This window comes from Boleophthalmus pectinirostris, unplaced genomic scaffold (genome assembly GCF_026225935.1).
Source record: "Boleophthalmus pectinirostris isolate CB_2022bp ecotype Guang Dong unplaced genomic scaffold, ASM2622593v1 HiC_scaffold_14, whole genome shotgun sequence".
Classification (NCBI taxonomy): domain Eukaryota; kingdom Metazoa; phylum Chordata; class Actinopteri; order Gobiiformes; family Gobiidae; genus Boleophthalmus; species Boleophthalmus pectinirostris.
Window position 1 is genome coordinate 35476969 of NW_026571047.1, and position 19652 is coordinate 35496620.

General features: G+C 52.3%; 1 protein-coding gene and 1 long non-coding RNA gene across 3 annotated transcripts in view; both read left to right on the forward strand.

The window, feature by feature from the left end:
• Positions 1 to 3585: 3585 nt before the first annotated feature.
• LOC129407918 (uncharacterized) lies at positions 3586 to 4948 on the forward strand. Its single transcript, XR_008631775.1, has 3 exons — positions 3586 to 3818; positions 4039 to 4140; positions 4477 to 4948. It is a non-coding gene; the product is annotated as an uncharacterized LOC129407918 (long non-coding RNA).
• A 790-nt stretch (positions 4949 to 5738) lies between these two features.
• heatr1 (HEAT repeat containing 1) overlaps positions 5739 to 19652 on the forward strand; it is a 44064-nt gene continuing 30150 nt past the window's right edge. For both annotated transcript variants that reach the window (XM_055150246.1, XM_055150247.1), the window contains exons 1-11: positions 5739 to 5799; positions 8400 to 8547; positions 11119 to 11335; positions 12704 to 12845; positions 15838 to 15939; positions 16895 to 17038; positions 17163 to 17371; positions 17471 to 17598; positions 18170 to 18263; positions 18345 to 18446; positions 18567 to 18681. In XM_055150246.1, the coding sequence (XP_055006221.1) occupies positions 8406 to 8547; positions 11119 to 11335; positions 12704 to 12845; positions 15838 to 15939; positions 16895 to 17038; positions 17163 to 17371; positions 17471 to 17598; positions 18170 to 18263; positions 18345 to 18446; positions 18567 to 18681 (1395 nt within the window). In that variant the 5' untranslated portion in view covers positions 5739 to 5799; positions 8400 to 8405. The remainder of the gene's footprint in view (positions 5800 to 8399; positions 8548 to 11118; positions 11336 to 12703; positions 12846 to 15837; positions 15940 to 16894; positions 17039 to 17162; positions 17372 to 17470; positions 17599 to 18169; positions 18264 to 18344; positions 18447 to 18566; positions 18682 to 19652) is intronic.

A 19652-nucleotide genomic window follows, 5' to 3' on the forward strand; every position in this document is an offset into this window, starting at 1 on the left:
CACGCACCTGTCACACATGCACCTGTCACAACCACGCACCTGTCACAACCTGTCACAACCACGCACCTGTCACAACCACGCACCTGTCACAACCTGTCACCTGTCACAACCACGCACCTGTCACAACCTGTCACAGCCACGCACCTGTCACAACCTGTCACAGCCACACACCTGTCACAACCTGTCACAGCCATGCACCTGTCACAGCCATGCACCTGTCACAGCACGCACACTGTCACAACCACGCACCTGTCACAACCTGTCAACCACGCACCTGTCACAACCTGTCACAACCACGCACCTGTCACACAACCTGTCACAACCACGCACCTGTCACAACACGCACCTGTCACACGCACCTGTCCACCTGTCACACCACCTGTCACAACCTGTCACAACCACGCACCTGTCACAACCACGCACCTGTCACAACCACGCACACCTGTCACAACCTGTCACAACCACGTCACACTGTCACACACACGCACCTGTCACACCTGTCACAACCACGCACCTGTCACAACCTGTCACAACCTGCCACGCACCTGTCACACCTGTCACAACCACGCACCTGTCACACCTGTCACGTCACACCTGTCACAGCCACGCACCTGTCACACACGCACCTGTCACAACCACGCACCTGTCACAACCTGTCACACACGCAACCTGTCACAACCACGCACCTGTCACAACCTGTCACAACCGCACCTGTCACAACCTGTCACAACCACGCACCTGTCACACACTGTCACACCTGTCACACCACGCACCTGTCACAACCTGTCACAACCACGCAACCTGTCACCTGCCACGCACCTGTCACAACCTGTCACAACACTGTCACAACCTGTCACAATCTGTCACAGCCACGCACCTGTCACAACCACGCACCTGTCACAACCTGTCACAGCCACGCACCTGTCACAACCACGCACCTGTCACAACCTGTCACAACCACGCACCTGTCACACCTGTCACAACCACGCACCTGTCACAACCTGTCACAGCCACGCACCTGTCACACACACCTGTCACAACCTGTCACACACGCACCTGTCACAACCACACACCTGTCACACAACCTGTCACAGCCACACACCTGTCACAACCTGTCACACCACACACCTGTCACAACCTGTCACAACCACACACCTGTCACAACCTGTCACAGCCACACACCTGTCACAACCTGTCACAGCCACGCACCTGTCACAACCACGCACCTGTCACAACCTGTCACAACCACGCACCTGTCACAACCACACACCTGTCACAACCTGTCACAACCACGCACCTGTCACAACCTGTCACAGCCACGCACCTGTCACACAACCTGTCACACCTGCCACGCACCTGTCACAACCACGCACCTGTCACAGCCACGCACCTGTCACAGCCACGCACCTGTCACAGCCACGCACCTGTCACAACCGCGCAACCGCGCACCTGTCACAACCTGTCACAACCGCGCACCTGTCACAACCGCACACCTGTCACAACCGCGCACCTGTCCCCCTGCTCTGATGTCCTGACCTTTGACCTGTGTTCAGGAGGTGCAGGGTTTGATCCAGAACACTCTGAGGAGGTTCTCCGAGGACCGGACCGGACTGGCCGACTACGCCCTCGAGTCTGGAGGTAACTGTGTGACGTGTTGTTGTTCTCTCTGTGTCCTGTAGGGGGCAGTGTGACGTGTTGTTGTTCTCTCTGTGTCCTGTAGGGGGCAGTGTGGTGACGTGTTGTTGTTCTCTGTCCTGTAGGGGGCAGTGTGACGTGTTGTTGTTCTCTCTGTGTCCTGTAGGGGGCAGTGTTGTTGTTCTCTCTGTGTCCTGTAGGGGGCAGTGTTGTTGTTCTCTCTGTGTCCTGTAGGGGGCAGTGTTGTTGTTCTCTCTGTGTCCTGTAGGGGGCAGTGTGGTGACGTGTTGTTGTTCTCTCTGTGTCCTGTAGGGGGCAGTGTGGTGACGTGTTGTTGTTCTCTCTGTGTCCTGTAGGGGGCAGTGTGGTGACGTGTTGTTGTTTCTCTCTGTCCTGTAGGGGGCAGTGTGTGAGTGTTGTCTCTGTGTGTAGGGGCAGTGTGGTGTGTTGTTGTTCTCTCTGTGTCCTGTAGGGGGCAGTGTGGTGACGTGTTGTTCTCTCTGTGTCCTGTAGGGGGCAGTGTGGTGACGTGTTGTTCTCTGTGTCCTGTAGGGGGCAGTGTGGTGACGTGTTGTTGTTCTCTCTGTGTCCTGTAGGGGGCAGTGTGGTGACGTCTCGTTGTTCTCAGACGTTTGAGACTAAAGTTGCTCTGCTCAGTTTGTTTGGGTTTCCCCTGTGGTTACTACTACTGTGTACACTACCTACCTGTGTACTGTGTACTACCTACTGTGCTGTGTACTACTCTACTGTGTACTACTACTACTACTGTGTACTACTACTGTGTACTACTGTGTACTACTCCTGTGTACTACTGTGTACTACTGTGTACTACTCCTGTGTACTACTGTGTACTCCTCCTGTGTACTACTACTGTGTACTGTGTACTCCTACTGTGTACTACTACTGTGTACTACTGTGTACTACTACTGTGTACTGCTACTGTGTACTCCTTTGTGTTACTGTGCATGTTCTTTGCGTGTTCTTTGTTCTTTGCGTGTTCTTTGTGTGTTCTTTGTGTGTTCTTTGTGTTCTTTGCGTGTTTGTGTGTTCTTTGTGTGTTCTGTGTGTTCTTTGTGTGTTCTTTGTGTGTTCTTTGTGTTCTTTGCGTGTTCTTTGTGTGTTCTTTGTGTGTTCTGTGTGTTCTTTGCGTGTTCTTTGTGTTCTGTGTGTTGTTTGTGTGTTCTTTGTGTGTTCTTTGTGTTCTTTGTGTTCTTTGTGTTCTTTGCGTGTTCTTTGTGTGTTCTGTGTGTTCTTTGTGTGTTCTTTGTGTTCTTTGCGTGTTCTTTGTGTGTTCTGTGTGTTCTTTGCGTGTTCTTTGTGTGTTCTTTGTGTGTTCTGTGTGTTCTTTGTGTGTTCTTTGTGTTCTTTGCGTGTTCTTTGTGTGTTCTGTGTGTTCTTTGCGTGTTCTGTGTGTGTTCTTTGCGTGTTCTTTGTGTGTTCTGTGTGTGTTCTTTGCATGTTCTGTGTGTGTTCTTTGTGTGTTCTGTGTGTTCTTTGCGTTTTCTTTGCGTGTTCTTTGTGTGTTCTTTGTGTTCTTTGTGTGTTCTTTGCGTGTTCTTTGCGTGTTCTTTGTGTTCTGTGTGTGTTCTTTGCGTGTTCTTTGTGTGTTCTGTGTGTTCTTTGCGTGTTCTTTTGTGTTCTTTGTGTGTTCTTGTGTTCTTTGTGTGTTCTTTGTGTTCTTGCGTGTTCTTTGTGTTGTTCTGTGTGTTCTTTGGTGTTCTTGTGTGTTCTCTTGCGTGTTCTTTGTGTGTTCTGTGTGTGTTCTTTGCATGTTCTGTGTGTGTTCTTTGTGTGTTCTGTGTGTTCTTTGCGTTTTCTTTGCGTGTTCTTTGTGTGTTCTTTGTGTGTTCTTTGCGTCTTCTTTGCGTGTTCTTTGCGTGTTCTGTGTGTGTTCTTTGCGTGTTCTTTGCGTGTTCTGTGTGTGTTCTTTGTGTGTTCTTTGCGTGTTCTTTGCGTGTTCTTTGTGTGTTCTTTGTGTGTTCTGTGTGTGTTCTTTGCATGTTCTGTGGTTCCAGTCGGACGTTCAGCCCGGGGACTGTTGGCCGTTCCGTGGTTCTTCTGGGATCCTGGTTCTGCGTCTGTCGTCTCGGGTTTTGCCCTCAGCGTTTTCCTTAGAACATCTCCCCAAGAACCTGTCCCCAACCGGATCCATCCACAGCGCCCCCAAGGACTTCACCGTCTACGTGAGGACCTGGACGGGACTGGACCTGGGACTGGACCTGGGACCGGACCTGGGACCGGACCTGGGACTGGACCTGGACCTGGACTGGACCGGGGACTGGACCGGGGACTGGACCTGGACTGGACCTGGACTGGACCGGGGACTGGGACTGGACCTGGGACTGGGACCTGGGACTGGACCCAGACTCGGACTAAACCTGGTTTAACCCAGATCTTTTTCAGGGCCTGAAGGATGAGGATGATGATGAGGAGGAAGAGGGGAAACTTCTGGGCACGTTTCAGTACGACAAGGACGGAGAAGCTCTACAGACCTACACCCCCACTGTGAGTCTGCTCCTGTCTGCTCCTGTCTGCTCCTGTCTGCCCCTGTCTGCTCCTGTCTGCTCCTGTCTGCCCCTGTCTGTCTGCTCCTGTCTGCCCCTGTCTGCTCCTGTCCTGCCCCTGTCTGCTCCTGTCTGTCCTCCTGTCTGCTCCTGTCCTGCTCCTGTCTGCTGTCGCTCCTGTCCTGCTCCTGTCCTGCTCCTGCTCCTGTCTGCTCCTGTCTGCTCCTGTCCGCTCCTGTCTGCTCCTGTCTGCCCCTGTCTGCTCCTGTCTGCCCCTGTCTGCTCTGTTTCTTCTTTGGTTCTGTTTTTTTTCTGATGTTTCTCGTTTTTGTTTCAGGAGGAAAATGCTGAACCGTTTCAGTTTATTCTGGTGAAGTTTTTGTCAAACTGGGGTCACGACGAGTACACCTGCATTTACCGCTTCAGAGTCCACGGCACCCCGGTCCAGACGGAACCGGAGACGGAACCGGAGACGGAACCGGAGACGGAACCGGAGACGGAACCGGAGACGGAACCGGAGACGGAACCTGAAACCAAACTAGAAACTGAACCAGAAGCAGAATCAGAAGAGACTGCTGAGTCCCAGGAGCAAGATTCAGACTAGAATATGGACTGGACCATGGACTGGACCGTGGGCCGGACCGTGGGCCAAACCCGGACAGGACTGGCCCCGGACTGTGATGATGGCAGCTTTTGTTTAGTTTGTCAGGACGAGTTTGTCTCAGGACACACGTGTAAGTGGAACTTGGAGCTTGTGCTGCTGAGACACGTTTAAACTCTGAGTCCTTTTAGTTTTTCTAAAGTGTAAATATGAGTGTGTTTTGTTCGTGACTCTTGTTTGAATAAAGATGTGGTTTTCAAACGGTTTTATTTCATTTTTGGTCAAATACATTTATAATAAAATAGTGAAAACCTTTAAACACAAACACTGTTCATGTCACGAGTGATTTATGATCAACGACCGAATGAAACACTCCAGTTTTTAGAGACAAACATTTAAAAGTCAGAGTTAAGTCACATTTTCTACACATGACTCAAAAGAATCACTGCAATTCAACATTCAGTTTATTGATTCATTGATTGGGTTTCTGTAAATAAAAATATAAAAATATTTAAAAAAAACTTGGAAGCCTGAGAACATTTTTATTTTCCAAAAAGTCTGATTTTGATCATCTTCAAATGTGATATTATTACTATTATCTGTTAATTATTATATTGTATTTATTATGTTTGTTTAAATCATGGTCCAATTGAAGTAATCTATTCTGTTTATATTTATTTTATTATCTATTTATGTGCTCATTTTTATTTTTTATCTTTTTTAAAATTATATTTATTTTTTATTTTCTATCTTTTAATTTTTTGATGTTTATCTTTTTTATTTATTAGATTTATTTTTTATGTTCTGTTTATTTTTTATTTTTCGATTTATTTCTATTCTTTTTATTTTTTACATCTATTTATTTTATTTGTCTATTAATTTATCTATTAATTTTATTTTTCTATTTATTTATTTTGTGTAAATACAAGAATCATTTCTTTCATTGTGAAATCGATCCTCCTGTTCCGGAAGTGGGCTTTGGCGTCACTTCCTGTTCCCGGAGCGTGGTTCCGGGTTTCACACGTGATTTTCTCAAACCTCTAATACAGCGAAATAAAGGTGCGTGTTTCTGTTTTTAATGTTTTTTATGTTTTATTTGTGTTTTTTTCGTATTTGTTGACGCTGTGGAGTTTGTCTTTGTGTCGGGTCATGTTTAAAACTCTGTGGTTCTGAAAAAAAGATTTAAAACGTGTTTGGGGCTCGTGCGCAGAGGAGATTTACGTAAAAAATAAAAATAATTAAAACGTGTTTCATCCAAGAGAGAAACGATGTATTCACTCTGTCTACGTAAAACACATTTAAATCATCGTGTCGTGTTTGTGTTTGATACAAATTTAACTTTAAACGTTACAAAAGTGTTTTTGTTTTGTTTTTCTCGTGTTTGAGTTTTGTCCCTGAACGTGTTGGGAGTGTTACTTTTAAAATGTAATCCCCTACAGATTACAGATTACATACTCCAAAATGTAGTTTGTAACGGAATCTATTAAATTACTTAAAGTGAGTAATGTAATCTGAATACTTTGGATTACTTGATTATTGACTTGAAAGACGAGGAAAAGAAGTTTTGTCTGATAAAAAAAAATAAAAAAGCCCAAACTTTACTGAACCAAATTAAAAATATTATTGATAGGAGACGAGACATGTCGGCGCAGCAGGATTTAGTCCTGGTTTAGATCTAGTTTAGTCCTGTTTTAGTCCTGGTTTAGATCTAGTTTAGATTTAGTTTAGACCTGGTTTAGACCTGGTTTAGACCTGGTTTAGTCCTGGTTTAGATCTAGTTTAGATTTAGTTTAGACCTGGTTTAGTCCTGGTTTAGTCCTGGTTTAGACCTGGTTTAGTCCTGGTTTAGATCTAGTTTAGATTTAGTTTAGACCTGGTTTAGTCCTGGTTTAGACCTGGTTTAGACCTGGTTTAGTCCTGGTTTAGACCTTGTTTAGACCTGGTTTAGTCCTGGTTTAGACCTGGTTTAGTCCTGGTTTAGATCCTGGTTTAGATCTAGTTTAGACCTGGTTTAGTCTGGTTTAGTCCTAGTTTAGTCCTGGTTTAGTCCTGTTTAGACCTGGTTTAGTCCTGGTTTAGTCCTGGTTTAGTTTAGTTTAGACCTGGTTTAGTCCTGGTTTAGATCTAGTTTAGACCTGGTTTAGTCCTGGTTTAGTCCTAGTTTAGTCCTGGTTTAGTCCTGGTTTAGACCTGGTTTAGTCCTGGTTTAGTCCTGGTTTAGTCCTAGTTTAGACCTGGTTTAGACCTGGTTTAGTTTCCGGCAATGAGTGGAATGACCAAAAAAAAAAAGGGGGATTTAGCCCAAAATGTGAAAACAGTTAAATTCCTCTGTTTAATCCATTTATTTCAACAAAGTAACTGTAATCCAAGTACCACTCACTGAAACAGTAACTGTAACTGAATACAGTTACTCATCATTTGTACTCTGATTACATAACTCTGGTACTTGTAATCTGTTACTCCCCGACACTACTGAACGTAAAAATGGTTCGTAGTGAAACAGCAGCAACAGACGGACGACGAACACAGCAGCAGCAGCAGCAGCAGGGACGGAACGACAATCCAAATATGGTGATATCGTATCGTCAAAGTTCTCACAATAATATCGTGGACCGTCACAATAAATCCGATTCAGTGCAGACGACAAGAAGAAAAAACAGTTCCAACACCTTTAAGTCTGAGTCCTTTTCTCTGTCGGGACATTTGAAGAGGAAAAAGTCGAACATGTCGCACTAAATATCGCAGTAAATATGGTCGTGTATCGTGAAAATATCGTACAGAGATTTGGATTTTGTTTCGTCTCTAATCGTGAGTTTTCCCACAATATCGTAATAAATATCGTATCGTGAGGTTCAGACCGTGAAGATATCGTATCGTGACACTTATATTGTTGCACATCTACACAACACACGCACAAAAAACACACACAGACACAAAAAAACACACACAGACACACAAACACACAAAAAACACACACAGACACAACAAACACACACAGACACAACAAACGCACAAAAAACACACACAAAAAACACACACACACAACACGCACAAAAAACACACACAGACACAACAAACACACACCGACACAACAAACACACAAAAAACACACACAGACACAACAAACGCACAAAAAACACACACAGACACAACAAATGCACAAAAAACACACAGACACAACAAATGCGCAACAGACATTTCAGTGTGTGTTGTGTGTTTCAGTGTGTGTTGTGTGTGTTTCAGTGTGTGTATTGTGTGTTTCAGTGTGTGGATGTTGTGTGTTTCAGTGTGTGTGTTGTGTGTGTTGTGTTGTGTGTTGTGTGTTGTGTGTGTTGTGTGTTTCAGTGTGTGTGTTGTGTGTTTCAGGTGGAGATGTCGTCTCTGTCTCTTCAGTTGAAGCGTGTTGTGTGTGTTTGATTGTTGTGTGTGTGTGTTGTGTGTGTTGTGTGTTTCAGTGTGTGTGTGTGTGTTGTGTGTTTCAGTGTGTGTGTTGTGTGTTTCAGTGTGTGTGTGTGTGTGTTGTGTGTTTCATGTGTGTGTGTGTGTGTGTTTGTTGTGTGTTGTGTTGTGTTGTGTGTGTTGTGTGTTTCAGTGTGTGTGTTGTGTGTTTCAGTGTGTGTGTGTATTGTGTGTTTCAGTGTGTGTGTTGTGTGTTGCAGGTGGAGATGTCGTCTCTGTCTCTTCAGTTGAAGCGTTTGGCGCTGCCTCAGACTGATCCAAACCTCTTCAGCAGGAAACATGTTTCATCTTTACTGTTCGACCCTCAAGAGGCGGCGACGCTCGACCGCGCCACCGTCCACGCCCTCGGTACGTGCCAGATGCCCTCCCGTGCATGTCTGAGTCATCTAGTGATCTGTCCCGGGCCCTGTTCAGACCAGAGCGTCAAAAAACTCCTGGACGTCTTTATTTAGAGTCTGTACATTTGAGTTCAGACGCCCGACGCGGCTCTGACGCCGTCAACCGACGGGAGAAAAATACTTGAAGTGCGTCTGTTGCCCTGGAAACAAGAGTCCGGTCCCGGACTTTTCCCGAAACGATGTCAGACCAAACTGAGAGAAACTTTAGTGATTTTATGACATCAAACCTTCACATAAAAGCAAATCACCTCAACAACTGCAGCGTGAAGATATTTATACTAAAGACAAGATCAGTCTGGTCTAGTGCTGGTCTAGTCTAGTCCCAGTCTAGTCCCGGTCTGGTCTAGTCCCGGTCTAGTCCCAGTCTGGTCTAGTCCCAGTCTGGTCTAGTCCCAGTCTGGTCTAGTCCCAGTCTAGTCTAGTCCCAGTCTGGTCTAGTCCCAGTCTAGTCTAGTCCCGGTCTGGTCTAGTCCCGGTCTGGTCTAGTCCCAGTCTGGTCTAGTCCCAGTCTAGTCCCGGTCTGGTCTAGTCCCGGTCTGGTCTAGTCCCGGTCTGGTCTAGTCCCGGTCTGGTCTAGTCCCGGTCTGGTCTAGTCCCGGTCTGGTCTAGTCCCAGTCTAGTCCCAGTCTAGTCCCAGTCTAGTCTAGTCCCAGTCTGGTCTAGTCCCGATCTGGTCTAGTCCCGATCTGGTCTTGTCCCGGTCTGGTCTAGTCCCGGTCTGGTCTAGTCCCAGTCTGGTCTAGTCCCAGTCTAGTCCCAGTCTGGTCTAGTCCCGATCTGGTCTAGTCCCGATCTGGTCTTGTCCCGGTCTGGTCTAGTCCCGGTCTGGTCTAGTCTCGGTCTAGTCCCGATCTGGTCTTGTCCCGGTCTGGTCTAGTCCCGGTCTGGTCTAGTCCCGGTCCCGGTCTAGTTCCGGTCTAGTTCCGGTCTAGTTCCGGTCTAGTCTGGTCTGGTCTAGTCCTGGTCTAGTCCTGGTCTAGTTCTGGTGTGGTCCTGGTCTAGTCCTGGTCTAGTTCTGGTGTGGTCCTGGTCTAGTTCTGGTGTGGTCCTGGTCTAGTTCTGGTCTAGTTCTGGTGTGGTCCTGGTCTAGTTCTGGTCTAGTTCTGGTGTGGTCCTGGTCTAGTTCTGGTCTAGTTCTGGTGTGGTCCTGGTCTAGTTCTGGTCTAGTCCTGGTCTAGTCCTGGTCTAGTTCTGGTCTAGTCCTGGTCTAGTCCTGGTCTAGTTCTGGTGTGGTCCTGGTCTAGTCCTGGTCTAGTTCTGGTGTGGTCCTGGTCTAGTCCTGGTCTAGTCCTGGTCTAGTTCTGGTGTGGTCCTGGTCTAGTTCTGGTCTAGTCCTGGTCTAGTTCTGGTGTGGTCCTGGTCTAGTCCTGGTCTAGTTCTGGTGTGGTCCTGGTCTAGTCCTGGTCTAGTCCTGGTCTAGTCCTGGTCTAGTTCTGGTCTAGTTCTGGTGTGGTCCTGGTCTAGTCCTGGTCTAGTCCTGGTCTAGTCCTGGTCTAGTTCTGGTCTAGTTCTGGTGTGGTCCTGGTCTAGTTCTGGTCTAGTTCTGGTCTAGTCCTGGTCTAGTTCTGGTTTGGTCCTGGTCTAGTCCTGGTCTAGTTCTGGTGTGGTCCTGGTCTAGTTCTGGTCTAGTTCTGGTCTAGTTCTGGTCTAGTCCTGGTCTAGTTCTGGTGTGGTCCTGGTCTAGTCCTGGTCTAGTTCTGGTGTGGTCCTGGTCTAGTCCTGGTCTAGTCCTGGTCTAGTTCTGGTCTAGTTCTGGTGTGGTCCTGGTCTAGTTCTGGTCTAGTTCTGGTCTAGGTCTAGTCCTGGTCTAGTCCTGGTCTAGTCCTGGTCTAGTCCTGGTCTAGTTCTGGTGTGGTCCTGATCTAGTCCTGGTCTAGTTCTGGTGTGGTCCTGGTGTGGTCCTGGTGTGGTTCTGGTCTAGTCCTGGTCTAGTTCTGGTGTGGTTCTGGTCTAGTCCTGGTCTAGTCCTGGTCTAGTTCTGGTGTGGTTCTGGTCTAGTTCTGGTGTGGTCCTGGTCTAGTCCTGGTCTAGTCCTGGTCTAGTTCTGATGTGGTTCTGGTCTAGTTCTGGTCTGGTCCTGGTGATCCGCTCGGTGTTTGTGTTGTTCATATTCAGACTCTGTTCATGTTTGTGGTTCTGGTTCTGGGGTTTTTCTTCCTGATAATAAAGTCTCTGCGTCTCTGGATACTCGTCCCTGATTGGTCGACGCGGCGAATCTGACACGAAAAGTTCAGCTTTTTCAACTTCTGGCGCCGACGCCCCGGACGTCCACATGGACTTTACACATAAACAGGACGCCTTGATGCTCTGGTCTGAACGGGCCTTTATGGTTATCAGTACGAGTCTGTACGAGGCTCCGCCCACAAGCCTATATCACCCAAACACCACAGAGACGAGCTGTGGCCCCGTGTGCCCGAGTCTCGTCTGTTCAACTCCTCACTGCTCATGTTGTCTCGTCTTTGTCTCGTCTTTGTCTCGTCTTTGTCTCGTCTTCGTCTCGTCTTCTTCTGGTCTTCGTCAGGCTGCACGGGGCTGGAGGAGCTGTCGGGCATCGAACCGTCGCTCTCTGAGTTTCATCAGACTCTGTTCAGCGACGCGTCCGTGACTCTGGAGCGAAGCGTCCAGACCAAAACCGTCAACGCCAAACTGGACGGAGACATCGAGGCGTTTCTGAGGCGCGTGTCGCCGTACTTCCTCCTCCGACCCGCCCACAAGTGTCTGGAGTGGCTCATCCACCGGTAAAACTCTGTCACACGGGGGGGGGGGGGGGGTTATACATGCAGGTCTATGGGGGAAAGTTCAGCAGTCACCATGAGAACACAAGCGCACACACGAGAGCGAACAAAACACTGCACAAAGATCGTCTGAAAAAACTGTTTGTGCTCAGACACTCACACTTTATATAAAATACAGTTTATTCTAGAAAACTGTAAATCTTGTGTTTTTATATAAATAAATGTGTGTTTATATAAATGTGTCGTGGTGGAACAATGTTTGGGAAAATTCTGACTCATATAAATACGTTTTTATAAATTAATTTCCATTTTATCTGATAAATGTTTATTTAAAATTAAAATAAGTCAAACAAACTTAAACTCTGTGCGCCTTTTTTGGAGCCACAGTTTGAGAAACTCGTCTTTTAGAAACTTCCACTGGAAATTTACACAAACAAAGTCTGGAGGAAATTTAAACAAATAAAATACAAAAAAAAAACATTAAACCAAAGTTCAGAGTAAAATCTGAGTTGATGTTCAGACAGAACAGGGCCTGCAGTTAGCATCAGTGTGGTAGTGTGTCATGCTGTGTGTTGTGTTGTGTGTGTGTGTGTTGTGTGACGTGTGTGTGTGTGTGTGTGTGTGTGTGTGTGTGTGTGACGTGTGTGTGTGTTGTGTGACGTGTGTGTGTGTGTGTGTGTGTGTGTGTGTGTGTGACGTGTGTGTGTGTGTGTGTGTGTGTGTGTGTGTGTGTGTGTGTGTGTGTGTGTGTGTGTGTGTGTGTGTGTGTGTGTGTGTGTGTGTGTGTGTGTGTGTGTGTGTGTGTGTGTGTGTTGTGTGTGTGTGTGTGTGTGTGTGTGTGTGTGTGTGTGTGTGTGTGTGTGTGTGTGTGTGTGTGTGTGTGTGTGTGTGTGTGTGTGTGTGTGTGTGTGTGTGTGTTGTGTGTGTGTGTGTGTGTGTGTGTGTGTGTGTGTGTGTGTGTGTGTGTGTGTGTGTGTGTGTGTGTGTGTGTGTGTGTGTGTGTGTGTGTGTGTGTGTGTGTGTGTGTGTGTGTGTGTGTGTGTGTGTGTGTGTGTGTGTGTGTGTGTGTGTGTGTGTGTGTGTGTGTGTGTGTGTTGTGTGTGTGTGTGTGTGTGTGTGTGTGTGTGTTGTGTGTGTGTGTGTGTGTGTGTGTGTGTGTGTGTGTGTGTGTGTGTGTGTGTGTGTGTGTGTTGTGTGTGTGTGTGTGTGTGTGTGTTGTGTGTGTGTGTGTGTGTGTGTTGTGTGTGTGTGTGTGTGTGTGTGTGTGTGTGTGTGTGTGACGTGTGTGTGTGTGTGTGTGTGTGTGTGTGTGTGTGTGTGTGTGTGTGTGTGTGTGTGTGTGTTGTGTGACATGTGCATTGTTGTGTGCAGGTTCCACATTCACCTGTATAACGTGGAGAGTCTTGTGGCCTGTGTTCTTCCGTTTCACGACTCCAAAGTTTTCGTCCGAGTGATTCAACTTCTGCAAATACAAGAACCGACCAACAGGTGGCACTGGCTCCACTGTCTGCAGGTACAGAGCGGGACACGAGGGGACACGAGGGGACACGAGGGGACACGAGGGGACACGAGGGGACACGAGGGGACACGAGGGGACAGGGGAGGGACACGAGGGGACACGAGGGGACACGAGGGGACAGAGGGGACACGAGGGACACGAGGGACACGGGGACACGAGGGACACGAGGGACACGGGGGACACGAGGGGACACGAGGGGACACGAGGGGACACGAGGGGACACGAGGGGACACGAGGGGACACGGGGGACACGAGGGGACACGAGGGGACACGAGGGGACACGAGGGGACACGAGGGGACACGAGGGGACACGAGGGGACACGAGGGGACACGAGGGGACACGAGGGGACACGAGGGGACAGAGGGGACACGAGGGGACACGGGAGGGGACACGAGGGGACACGAGGGGACACGAGGGGACACGGGGGACACGAGGGGACACGGGGGACGAGGGGACAGGGGGACAGGGGACAGCGAGGGGACACGAGGGGACACGAGGGGACACGAGGGGACACGAGGGGACACGGGGACACGGGGACACGAGGGGACAGAGGGGACACGGGGGACACGAGGGGACACGAGGGGACAGCGGGGGACACGAGGGGACGAGGGGACACGAGGGGACAGCGGGGGGACAGCGAGGGGACACGAGGGGACACGGGGGACACGAGGGACACGGGGGGACACGGGGGGACACGAGGGGACAGGGGACACGACAGGGGACACGAGGGGACAGCGGGGGGACACGAGGGACAGGGGACAGGGCGGGGGACACGAGGAGACACGAGGGGACAGCGGGGGGACACGAGGGGACACGGGGACACGAGGGGACAGGGGACACGAGGGACAGCGGACAGGGGACACGAGGGGACAGCGGGGACACGAGGGGACAGCGAGGGGGGAGGGGACACGAGGGGACAGGGGACACGAGGGACACGGACGCGGGGGGACACGAGGGGAGGGGGGGGACAGCGGGGGGACACGACAGGGACACGAGGGGACACGGACAGGGGGGGGGACAGCGGGGGGACACGAGGGGACAGCGGGGGACACGAGGGGACAGCGGGGGGACACGAGGGGACAGCGGGGGGACACGAGGGGACAGCGGGGGACACGAGGGGACAGAGGGGGGACACGGGGGACAGGGGGACAGCGGGGGACAGCGGGGGACACGGGGACACGGAGGGACAGAGGGGGACACGAGGGACAGAGGGGGACACGAGGGGACAGAGGGGACACGAGGGGACACGAGGGGACACGAGGGGACACGAGGGACACGAGGGACACGAGGGACAGGGGACAGGGGACACGAGGGGACACGAGGGGACAGAGCGGGACACGAGGGGACACGAGGGGACACGAGGGGACACGAGGGGACACGAGGGGACACGAGGGGACACGAGGGGACACGAGGGGACACGAGGGGACACGACAGGGGGACACGAGGGGACACGAGGGGACACGAGGGACGAGGGGGACAGCGAGGGGACAGCGGGGGGACAGAGGGGACACGGGGGACACGAGACACGAGGGGACACACGAGGGGACAGGGACGAGGGGACACGAGGGGACACGAGGGGACACGAGGGACAGCGAGGGACACGAGGGGACAGCGGGGGACACGAGGGGACACGAGGGGACACGAGGAGACTCGAGGGGACACGAGAGGGACACAGGGGACAGCGGGGGACACGAGGGACGGCGGGGACACGAGGGGACAGGCGGGGGACACGAGGGGACAGAGGGGACACGAGGGGACACGAGGGGACACGAGGGGACACGAGGGGACAGCGGGGACACGAGGGACACGAGGGACGAGGGGAGCGGGGGGACACGAGGGGACACGGGGACACGAGGGACACGAGGGACAGCGGGGGACAGCAGGGGACACGAGGGGACACGGGGGACACGAGGGGGACAGCGGGGACACGGGGACACGGGGGACACGAGGGACAGCGGGGACACGAGGGGACGAGGGGACAGCGGGGGACACGAGGGGACAGCGGGGACAGCAGCGGGGACACGAGGGACACGAGGGACAGCGGGGGACACGAGGGGACAGCGGGGGACACGAGGGACAGCGGGGACACGAAGGGGACACGAGGGGACAGGGGGACAGGGGACACGGGGGGACACGAGGGGGGACAGCGGGGGGACACGAGGGGACAGCGGGGGACAGCGGGGGACAGCGGGGACAGCGGGGGGACAGCAAGGGGACAGCGGGGGGACACGAGGGGACACGAGGGGGACACGGGGACAGCGGGGACAGCGGGGGACACGAGGGGGGACACGAGGGGACAGCGGGGGACACGGGGGACACGGGGGGGACACGACAGCGGGGACAGCAGGGGGGACACGAGGGGGACACGAGGGGGACAGCGAGGGGACACGAGGGACAGCGGGGACACGAGGGGACAGCGAGGGGACACGAGGGGACAGCGAGGGGACACGAGGGGACAGGGGACACGGGGGACAGCGGGGGACAGGGGGACAGGGGACAGCGGGGACACGAGGGGACAGCGGGGGGACAGCGAGGGGGACAGGGGGGCGAGGGGACAGCAGGGGACACAGCGGGGGACAGCGGGGGACAGGGCGGGACACGGGGGACAGCGGGGGGGACAGCGAGGGGACAGCGGGGGACACGAGGGACAGGGGGACACGGGGACAGCGAGGGGGGAGGGGACAGCGGGGACACGAGGACAGGGACAGCGGGGGGACACGAGGGGACAGCGGGGGACAGCGGGGACACGGGGACACGAGGGGACAGCGGGGGGACACGACAGCGGGGGACAGCGGGGGACACGAGGGGACAGGGACAGGGGACAGGGGGGGACACGGGGACAGGGACAGCGGGGACAGCGGGGGGACACGGGACACGGGGACAGGGGACAGCGGGGGACAGCGGGGGGACACTGTCCTGTAGCGTCCAGCAGGTGGCGCTGTCTCTTGTATAATCTTGTATAATGTGTGTTTGTGTGTTTTGCAGAAGCCCGGTGTCCCTCTGTCCAGACTCACTCTGGTCACTCACTGTCACAAAGACCTGAGCTTCATGGACTTTATCTGCAACATGGTCTCCAACTCCATCCAGGTCAGAGACCAGGTCTAGACCAGACCAGGTTTAGACCGGGTTTAGTTTAGATTGGCTTTAGACCGGGTTTAGACCAGGTTTAGTTTAGATTGGCTTTAGACCGGGTTTAGATCAGGTTTAGTTTAGATCGGGTTTAGACCAGGTTTAGTTTAGACCAGGTTTAGACCAGGTTTAGACCGGGTACTAAATGTTTTGATAAATTTCTAAAGAATTAAAAAAGTTCATAAAAGTGTTTACAGACAAACAGGAGCAGCTGTTTGTGTGTCGTGTTGTGTTTGATATTTCCTGGTGTGTGTTTGTGTTGTTGTTGTGTGTTATATTTAATCGTGTGTTATGTGTGTGTGTGTGTGTGTGTGTGTGTGTGTGTTATGTGTGTGTGTGTGTGTGTGTGTGTTATGTGTGTGTGTGTGTGTGTGTGTGTGTGTTATGTGTGTGTGTGTGTGTGTGTGTGTGTGTGTGTGTGTGTGTGTGTGTGTGTGTGTGTGTGTGTGTTATGTGTGTGTGTGTGTGTTATGTGTGTGTGTGTGTGTGTGTGTGTGTGTGTGTGTGTTGTGTGTGTGTGTGTGTGTGTGTGTGTGTGTGTGTGTGTGTGTGTGTGTGTGTTGTGTGTGTGTGTGTGTGTGTGTGTGTGTGTGTATGTGTGTGTGTGTGTGTGTGTGTGTATGTGTGTGTGTGTGTGTGTTATGTGTGTGTGTGTGTGTGTGTGTGTGTGTGTGTGTGTGTGTGTGTGTGTGTGTGTGTGTGTGTGTGTGTGTGTGTGTGTGTGTGTATGTGTGTGTGTGTGTGTGTGTGTGTGTGTGTGTGTGTGTGTGTGTGTATGTGTGTGTGTGTGTGTGTGTGTGTGTGTGTGTGTGTGTGTGTGTGTGTGTGTGTGTGTGTGTGTGTGTGTGTGTGTGTGTGTGTGTGTGTGTGTGTGTGTGTGTGTGTGTGTGTGTGTGTGTGTGTGTGTGTGTAGGCGTTCTCGTCGTGTCCTGGAGGTGGTGCGTCTCAGCTCAGAGTGGTTTTCTCGTTTTTCGCCTCGACAATCGTCTCGGCGCTCGACTCAGCGGAAAAGATCACAGACGCCATCATCACCAAACTCCTCCCACACGTGCAGAAGGTACTGTCCACGATCCCGGTCCAGGTCCTGGTCCAGGTCCCGGTCCCGGTCCAGTCCCGGTCCCGGTCCAGTCCCGGTCCCGGTCCCGTTCCAGTCCCGGTCTGACCTCGGTGTCTCTCCTCAGGGTCTGCGCTCGTCTCTTCAGGACTTCCGAGCGTCGTCCCTCATGATCCTGTGTCAGCTCTCGGTGAAGGTCGTGATGGAGAAGGTCTTGGTCCAGTCTCTGTTCTCGGTCCTCTGCAGGTCCCTCAAAGACCAAGTCCTGGTCCGAGAAGGTCTGGGGGCTCTGATAGTCCTGCTCCAGAACCAGGACCACGCTGAACCTACTCACAAGTAAGAACTAAACCAGGACTGAACCAGGACTGAACCAGGACTGGACCAGGACTGAACCAGGACTAGAAGAGGTCTAACTCTGGTCCGGTTCTTCTTCAGGTCTTTGTCTCGTCTGGCGTCGGTCTCAGATCTGGTTTCTTGCCTGGAGTCGATGTGTCAGACTCATGACGTGTCTCCACTGCTGCGCCACCTGCTGCCGCACCTCCTCAACCGCACCTTCAGCACAGGTATGAGGGGAGGGGCCTGAAGAGGGGCGGGGTCTGGAGGAGGGGCGGGGTCTGGAGGAGGGGGTGGGGTCTGAGGAGGGGGTGTGGTCTGGAGGAGGGGGCGGGGTCTGGGGGAAGGGGCGGGGTCTGGAGGAGGGGTGGGGTCTGGAGGAAGGGGCGGGGTCTGGAGGTCTAAAGAATTAAAAAAAACTTCATAGAGGTTAGGGTTAGGGTTCTTCACGTGTCTCTGGTTCTTCACGTGTCTCTTGTTCTTCACGTGTCTCTTGTTCTTCACGTGTCTCTGGTTCTTCACGTGTCTCTGGTTCTTCACGTGTCTCTTGTTCCTCACGTGTCTCTTGTTCCTCACGTGTCTCTGGTTCCTCACGTGTCTCTGGTTCCTCAGGTGACTCTGGTTCCTCACGTGTCTCTGGTTCCTCACGTGTCTCTGGTTCCTCACGTGTCTCTGGTGTCTCTGGTTCCTCACGTGTCTCTTGTTCCTCACGTGTCTCTGGTTCCTCACGTGTCTCTGGTTCCTCACGTGTCTCTTGTTCCTCACGTGTCTCTGGTTCCTCACGTGTCTCTTGTTCCTCAGGTGACTCTGTTGAGGCGAGTTCTTCTGCTGAGCTCCTGCAGAACCTCCTCACACGTGTCCCTCTGACCTCTGACCTCCAGCTCAGCCTGACCAGGTACGAACTCAAACTCACAAGAATCACACGAGAGACACACGGAGCTTCTGTCTCACTCTGTCTCCGTCTCTGTGTCTTCAGTCTCCTGGTGGACCTGTACCTGTCTCAGTCTGGACTCTGTGCGGACGACCTGGAGGACTTGAACCGTCGTGTGCTCCCAGTGCTGCGTCTGCTCGAGTCCAGGTCAGTATCATCCCAGAACCCGACGCCGTCAGAACTCTGTCCACGTCCGGGTCCGACCCGGGTCCGGACACGTCCGGGTCCGACCTGACTCTGACCAGAGTCTCGTGTGTTTTGGTGCAGGTATAACTCGTCTGTGGACAGAATTCTCTCGTCTCGTGTCTCTGACCTGAGCGACGACCAGAAGCCTCTGTTCCACCAACTCCTGTCTCTGTCGGCCACCAGCGGGAAGTTCCAGGTACTGCAGGGACACGAGGACACGAGGACACAAGGACTCACTGCAGTAGGATACAAGGACAGAAGGGCACGAGGACAGAAGGGCACGAGGACAGAAGGGCACGAGGACAGAAGGGCACGAGGACAGTAGGGCACAAGGACACAAGGATAGTGGGACACAAGGACAGAAGGGCACGAGGACAGAAGGGCACAAGGACAATAGGATACAAGGACAATAGGATACAAGGACAGAAGGGCACAAGGACAATAGGATACAAGGACAATAGGATACAAGGACAGAAGGGCACAAGGACAGTAGGATACAAGGACAGAAGGGCACAAGGACAGTAGGATACAAGGACAGAAGGGCACAAGGATAGAAGGGCATAAGGACAGTAGGACACAAGGACAGAAGGGCAAAAGGACAGTAGGACACATGGATAGTGGGACACAAGGACAGAAGGGCACAAGGACAGTAGGACAGTGGGACAGTGGGACAGTGGGACAGTGGGACAGTAGGACAGTAGGACAGTGGGACAGTGGGACAGTGGGACAGTGGGACAGTGGACAGTGGACAGTGGGACAGTGGGACAGTGGGACAGTGGGACAGTGGGACAGTGGGACAGTGGGACAGTGGACAGTGGGACAGTAGGACAGTGGGACAGTGGGACAGTGGGACAGTGGGACAGTAGGACAGTGGGACAGTGGGACAGTAGGACACATGGATAGTGGGACACAAGGACAGAAGGGCACAAGGACAGTAGGACAGTGGGACAGTAGCACAGCGGGACAGCGGGACAGCGGGACAGTAGGACAGTGGGACAGTAGGACAGTAGGACAGTGGGACAGTGGGACAGTAGGACAGCGGGACAGGACAGCGGGACAGCGGGACAGCGGGACAGCGGGACAGCGGGACAGTGGGACAGCGGGACAGCGGGACAGTGGGACAGGGACAGTAGGACAGTAGGACAGTGGGACAGTGGGACACTAGGA